General features: G+C 51.6%; 1 protein-coding gene across 1 annotated transcript in view; it reads right to left on the bottom strand.

Moving 5' to 3' along the window:
* Positions 1-3,917: 3,917 nt before the first annotated feature.
* Positions 3,918-7,523, bottom strand: part of ATP11A (ATPase phospholipid transporting 11A) — a 120,911-nt gene continuing 117,305 nt past the window's right edge. Inside the window, 1 exon segment of the mRNA XM_082602035.1 lies at positions 3,918-7,522. Within this exon segment, the coding sequence (XP_082458161.1) occupies positions 7,192-7,522 (331 nt within the window). The 3' untranslated portion in view covers positions 3,918-7,191.

The raw sequence follows: 7,523 nt of genomic DNA, 5'->3' as shown, positions 1-7,523 counted from the left end.
GGGAAGCACAAGGAAATTAGCATCACAAATGGAGTTGTAGAAAGAGCCCCGAGGAGCTGAGTTTTAAGGGACAGTTCGCCTGAGGAGCCTCCGCTCCCGCACGGGGTGGGACCCCAGGGTGAGGCACAGCAGGGCCTCCGGCGCAGGCAGGGCCGTGGCCCCGTGGGCTCTCCAGAGGCGGGGCTCGCGCGGCCTGGACACTGCGCAGCTCGGGCCTGCGGGCGCCCGGCAGGTGTGAGGGCCGTCCTGGGACAGCGTCCCGGCTTGATCACTGTGCTGATGGCCGTTTGGGGAGTTTGGAACTTTGCCGCTTGAGATTAAATCCTTTGTGGAAAGTGTTGCTCCCACAGAGAAGTTTGTGTTAAAGGAAGTAATAACACCCGAGCGGGGAGAACCGCCCCGCTCTCCGGAAGCCTGGGGTCCCCTGGGACACGCGGGAGGCCAGGTACGGGCCCTGGTCCTCTGGAGTCCTGAGGAGCCCTGAGGGGCCATCCCTCTAGGGGGCTGGGGGGCTGCCTACCCCATCGCTAGGGCGTCAGGGACCCAACCGGCCGGGGAGGACCAACGGGCCCCCAGTAGGAGGCATCCTGGCCGCGACCCTCCCTCCCCGGCTCCTCCTGAGCTGAGGCGCCTCCGGCCCGGTGCCCCGGTTCTGCTGTGGGCCCGGCGGGGCGGGCAGGGCCCGGAGCCTCCCGTGCCCAGGAGTTATTCAGGCAGCAACAAGGCTCCAGGCCCCGAGCTGGCTGCTGCGCTGGGCTGCTCCCCTGGGACGAATCAGTTGGGCTGTGCACACCGGCGCGGTGTGGGCAGGACCCCCAGGACCCGCTGGGCCCACGGTGGCCACGGGCTTGCACCCCAAGGTGGACAATGTGGAGGCCGCGGTGAGTTAGCAGCCCCGGCTGAGGGGAGGCAGCTGAGCTCTGCCCAACCCCCCCCCCACCCTCCACGCCCTCTGCTGCTCCCTCCCCACGCACATCCCGAGGGTACGGCCTCCGTGGTCGCCCCGAGTGCCCTGCCCCCAGACTGATGGGTTGAACTGTGTCTCCCCAGAAAGGTATGTTGAGATCCTGACCCCTGGCACCCCTGACCTGATTTGGAAATAAAGTCTTTACAGACACAACTAATGTCAAACAAGGCCATCAGCGTGGGCCCCTAACCCAATGTGACGGATGTCCCTACAAAGATGGGACGCTGGGATACAGACAGGCACAGGGGAACGCCTGCCTGATGGAAGCAGGGACAGGGTCTCCAGCAGCCCCAGGAGCGGACTCTCCCTCCCAGCCCCGAGGGAGCCAGCCTGACCTCAGACTTCTGCTTTGGGGATTGAGGGGCAGTCAGTTCCTGTGTTTGAGCCGTGGGCCACCACAGCCCCAGGGAACAGGAGACACATATTTTCTTCCAAGTGGCTTTACTGTGCTGCCTGGTGATTCCTTCACACTGTCCTGTCCACATGGAATGACCTCCTTTTCACTATTGTAAGACGACCTACAAGGGCTACAATAACAGCCGGTCTTCAGGCTTCATCCATTCAGCGTCACCGGTCTGTGATTTAGCCTTCACGTCCCTGACAACACATATATTTTCTGCTCAACTAGTTTATAAGGATTTGGGAACTGTAATCATTCCTAAACAAGACAAACTCTTAGCTAATTAAAGCACCACGTTTATTTTGATACTTGTCTTATATTTTGAGACTTTACAGTAGGTCTTTTTAAAATTCTAAAGGTACTGAAACTATCTGAGTCTCAGAGGAAATTTTATTATTTTACAACCCTCTCTCTTTGGATCTTGTAAAAACCAAGTGAATAAGAGCATTGATGAGTGAACTTTTTCAAATTATGATGTTGTGTAACTATTTTTTGAAATTAATTTATTTACTTTTGGCTGTGTTGGGTCTTTGTTGCTGCGTGCGGGCTTTCTCTAGTTGCGGTAAGCGGGGGCTACTCTTCGTTGCGGTGTGCGGGCTCAGTAGTTGTGGTGCACAGGCTTAGTTGCTCTGCAGTATGTGGGATCTTCCCAGACCAGGGCTCGAACCCGTGTCCCCTGCATTGGCAGGCAGATTCTTAACAACTGAGCCACTAAAGTCCCTGTATAACTAATTTTAAAGGATAATACATACTCTTAATAAGTAATACAGCTAGTAATCCATATTTCTCATTAAAGTTTTAACAAATAAATTGGGACAGGGTCTGTCATAGGCCCCTCAGGTACAAGGCACAGCCCTTCTCATGGTTTCTGGGGTGTTATGAGTTCTCACGCCTTGCTGATGGGTCAGTGGAGCACACAACACGATGTAACGAAGAGCGGGGGCCCTGAAGAATGTGAAGAACGTGCTGTGTGGGGCATTAAGTGTAAATTTCTCTGGGTGTCAAGCGCTGACTCAAGATCACCTTTAGACATGACACCTGTCCACTAGTTGTGGGGTTTGATGTCTTGAGTAAGACATTCTTCATCTGATTAAAGATGCTGCATCTCTCGATTTCTGCTGGGCCTCCGTCAGGCTTGATTAGGACTAATGTACCTTGATGAGGAATTAGAAGACTGCTAATTAAATGCTCCTGAATTATTCGAACGGCCTGAATAATAAAAATGTACAAAGGGGTGAGCATTTTCCGTGGGGAAGTTAATACGATGATACAGTTTTAGTGGTATCTCCTTACTGCAAGAAAGGAATTGAAAAATTATGTGTTTCTAAGATTTTTCCATGAAAGAGGAAGCTTAATAACGTGGGTGTTGATCAGGCTGGGATACGACCCAGTAGAATAAAGGGCTGTGTTCACGTGAACACAGGCGCGCAGGCTGGCTGTTCACACCTGCAGAGCCTCAGGCGAGGGTGCCCTCGCTTGCTCTGAAAGGCGAGCACACTCCTCCCAGCTGCCCAGGTTAGCATGGTCACACGTTTGGGTCACCTGAGGCAGGTGTGGACACTGGACCGCAGCAAACAGCAGCCCCGGGACTCCGACTCACCTGCAGCATCTGCTTCCTGTAGCGTCTGTGGCTGTGTTGGCTGCTGGCGTTTGGCCTGACAGCCAAGGTCACCCACTCAGGGTGAGTTACTCGCCCTGGCTGTGTGCTTGTTTCATGGTGTCTGGGAGCCGGGAAAAAAGCCCCCAGTTTAGAACTGTGCCTGGTGAAGCCAGAGGCCTGAGCCGGTCCCTCCCAGGGAGCCAGTCGGCCCTGAAGGGGCAGTCCTGCCCCAGCCCAGCGAGGCCCTTTCTCAGGACCCTCGACCTGGCTCCACCCTGGTCCCCTAATCCCAGGAATGAGACCTGGTGTGAGGATGTGTGTAGTTTTCTGAGGTTGAAGCTTTCAGAGGAGACAGGGAGCTTGGTGCTGATGGGAGCAGTGGCCAGGGGCCGGGGAGGCCAGGGCTGGGGGGGGCAGGAACCCGAGCGCGGCGGTGCTGGGCGCACAGAACCCGCCCTCCCTCCGACTGCCCACGAGCCTATGGGACCCGGGGCCTGGACAAGAGTAGGGAAGGGAGGAGAGCCTGGAGGGAAAGGGGAGAAATCCAGATGGAAAGGGGTCTCAGGCGGAGGGTCAGGGAGCAGCCGGAGGGGGACGGGCAGGATCACAGCATTAGGAAATCCGACACTGAGCTTCCTGTTCTGCGCCCCTCGGCCTTCGTGAGGCACCGGGTCCCACAGTGCCGTCCGCTTCAGTCCAAACAGAGACACTCCCTTTGAGAGTGTTTACCCGGCAGCTCCTCTTAGCAGAAAGTTAAGACCAACTTCTATGATCTTTTTAATTTGTAAAGAAACTAATCCAGACCTTTCTTCTTCTTTATTGCAAGCAGATTCAGGTCTCCTGCTTAGATAATCTGCAGAAAAGTCCAATCATAATTTGTATATACTTTATCTACAGAAATAAAAGTTAAAAACAGTAGCATACAAAAGAAATTCTACAGAAATTTAAGGTGTGGTTTAATTCACAATTTAATATTTCAAAGCAGGTTAATAAATAAACAATTAAACATCAATTAAACATTATTGTTTGGAGGCTGATTTATTCTTAAACGCACCTACTATATTCAATAATTTAAAAATAAATTCCAGTATTTATGATGACAACACCTAGAGATAACTTTCATGTTAAATACATTTTTGAAGATTCTCTTTAATTACATTACATAATGAATGGACATTTTAAACAGCAATGCAGACACACATTATAACTTTAAGTCAGAGACAATATACGCATATTAAAATTCTGTATATTTCGATAAGGTAAAAAATAAAGCTATATAAACTGATCTTTAGATTTTTTTCTGCAAAAGTAGAATCACACTTTAATAATACTCTGACACATCTTCATTAAAGCTTTGTTTATAGACAATCAGAATGATTCTCACCCCTTCACCTACCCTCTAACTAAAAAAAAAAAAAAAGAAAAAAAGAATGCATTTGCCAGCTGACATTTTTCCTGTTTTTAAAGTTACAAATGGGAAACTTCCAAAAGAAAGTGCAGAGCAAGCTGTTACACTGAGTTGTCAAATAAATACCCTTAATTTTAAGATAAAGCAGAAGTGGTTGTATTACATCATTAATAGTGCAAAACAGATGAACTTAGTGGTTTTAAAGAAAAAGGCCGGAAACTTCCCTTAGGTTGCCCTGAACTTTTGGTTGATGCCCATGAACTTAAGAATAGTTACACAGCATGTGCAAGGCAGTTCTGTAGTTAAAGCTGCAAAATCTCACCAGGCCAAACTATGCTTCTATAAACCTGCTACTGCAGAAGGTGGCATTCCTGGGCTCCTCCCGCGGCCCGGCACTGCCACCAGTGGGTCTCACGGGGCCATGGCCCCCCTCGGGGGAGGGGGGCACGGGTCATTTGGTCTGTGTTCACCCCCTGGAATCAAGGGCACAGGAATGGGCTGATTTGGATTCTAACAGGAGTTGTCAAGAGAGGGTCTTTACTCCCAGCTCCGGACACAGGGATGCTGCAGCTGGGAGGGTCCGAGGGCTGCTGGCAGCCACCTGTCCTGAGGGTGGGGCTCAGAGGCCCCCCGCAGGGTCCCCTTAGGACGTGGGATGTGTGTGCACCTGTGGCCTCGGTGGGCCGGGAGCTGAAAGCAGGAGCAGGGAGGTGGCCGGAGCAACACAGCCTACAGATAGCTTGCTTTGGGGGATGGCATGTGGGTCAGGAACCAGACATCTGGACCAACAGGGGAAATGTTGATAAGTGATTAACATACAGCTGTAAGATTTTCGAAACTAAGGAAAATGCTTAAATTACTTGTTTTAAGGTTAGTGTAAGGCAAGTAAGTACTGCCCACTGTCAGGTGGGAACCTCACTGTCTTGTCTGCAATGTCACTTCGGTGGGTTCTTCCGTCCCTCCTTTGACTTTACTTTTGATCTCATGCCCCTCGCCTATTTCAAATTGTCAGGCACAGTCACTTAATAATTTCCCAAACAATTTTAAAAAGACTTTTTGGAGCATGTAAAGGTCAGTAACTTTCATAAGGAGACTTGACTTATCCAAGGTAAATGGTAACCATCTCAATACAGGCAAAAAGAGGACACAGAACCGTCAAGAAGCTTCTATTTTAAGGCTGAAGGATAGAAATGAAAAACCAAATAAGAAGCAGAGGAAATGGCAATGAACTGTGAAGAAAGAGCATAGCAAATTATCATACTCTAAATATGCCTTTTAGCTACTCACTACCACCAGAAACACCAAAAATAAACAGGTGTAGAGAATAAAATCAAATCTGAAAATTCACATTCATCAGATATTGAGACATTCAGCCAAAATGTTCATCAGAATTCAAATATAAAGTGGCCAAAATGTCATCAACTTAAAAAATAAAAGCTTTAAAAACATACTTTAAAAATTAGATATGATACATTAACAAATAAAACAGCTATGAAAATACTTCAGTGCAAAGGGAATTTTAAGATTTCTAAAAAAATACATTACAAACAATTTGTTAACTAAACGTACAGAGAATCTGTCCCCCACATGTATTACATTTATACCCATTTTAGGTTCTTAAAAACGACTGTAAAAATGCACACACCATTGTTTGCAGGGTCTAGTGTGGACCACACCCTGGACATGGAGCGTGAGTGACAGACGGCGGGGTGGAGGCTGGAGGACCCTCGGACAGACACGCCCTCCCATCCCCGTCTCACTGGAAGCCCCACGTCCATCATCCTAGTCTTTGGTATGTTTATACTTCACCTGCTTCACCCCGACTACCTGTGTACCCTTGTTCTTGCTGTTAACACATCCCCTCGTTTAAACAAATAGTTTATAGGTGGACATTATACAATCAAACTGAAATTTGAACTTCCCGAAACCCCTAACGTCGAGCATCTCGGAAGTAGACTCAGTGTTCACTCCCAACATCCCTATATACCACCCATGCATCCAGCGGAGGCAATGTTTAGCTTCTGGGTGACCCTTTCCTAAAAAGCCACTGGTTTTACCCTCTGAATCTCAAGCTGAAATGTCTTCTTTACGGACTATTAAGGCTATGTCGAACGGGTTATTTCTAGAAATAAGATACTGGTACAGGAAATTCACAGGGGGTTTACAGCACAGCTGCCTTCTGACGGTTCACCCCCTCAAGGAGACACGGATCGGACCCCCGGCAGAGCAGGGTTTGGTCAGAGCCAGCGCGGTGGCGGCGAGGGCAGCGATATTGCTTTTCAGGTCGCCCAGGCCACCTTGTCAGACCTGTGGGCCTGACACAGATCTGGGGGACAACACCGCCTGGGAGACTGACCACTCTTAATGGGGGCCTGAGCCCCACAACCAGAGGCCGGCCTCGGGCACCCAGACCCCACCCTTCCCCTCAACCCCCAAAACGGGCATTTCGCAGCAAGGGCACCCCGGTGAGCCGCATCCTCGGAGCGGGAAGATGAATTGCCCGGAACCTGTGCCGAAAGCTTTACTGGACAGGTTCCCCTCTTCGCAGAGGCAGCTGGGGGGAGGCAGAAGGCGGTGCCGAAGCACACAGGCCCCAGCCCCGCGGAGGAAGGGACGTGGGACCAGACACGTCCACGGTCAGCCTCGCTACCACAGGTCCTGGCGCCAGCAGCGGACGGACGGGAGGGAGGGGTGCCGGTCCTGAGGTGTCCGTGGGCTGGTTCCGAAAGCAGAGGTTCTGGGGCCCGGGAGGAGGAGCCAGACCCCACCCCGCCTGCAAGACTCAGCTGTGCTTCCCAGGAGGTCGCGGTGCGGCCTCACCCGGGGCGGGGACCGCGATCCCCCGCAGACGTCCTCCTGCTCCCACGGGGCGCACCGAGGGCTCGCGTGCGTCCTGCCTGGTCGCCGCCTGGAGACGCCTGTCCTGTCCCCTTCACCGTACGGCTCTTAGCGGCTGGACCCGTGATCCGTGCATCCGGTCTCCCCTCGGGCCACGGGAGCAGGGTCTGTAGCCGGGTGGGGACGCGGGGGGTGGGAGAGGCTGAGCAGGAGGTGGCCTGGCGCCCCCCGCCCTCCCAGAGCGCTGCCCAGGGCTGGGGTCTACAGAGAGGCAAGGGGGTGACTCCCGAGAGGTGGTCCTGACACCAAG

This window comes from Mesoplodon mirus (assembly GCF_964341445.2).
Source record: "Mesoplodon mirus genome assembly, chromosome: 17".
Lineage (NCBI taxonomy): Eukaryota > Metazoa > Chordata > Mammalia > Artiodactyla > Ziphiidae > Mesoplodon > Mesoplodon mirus.
The sequence above is the reverse complement of the archived record's forward strand: the minus strand, read 5'-3'. Positions and strand labels throughout refer to the sequence as shown.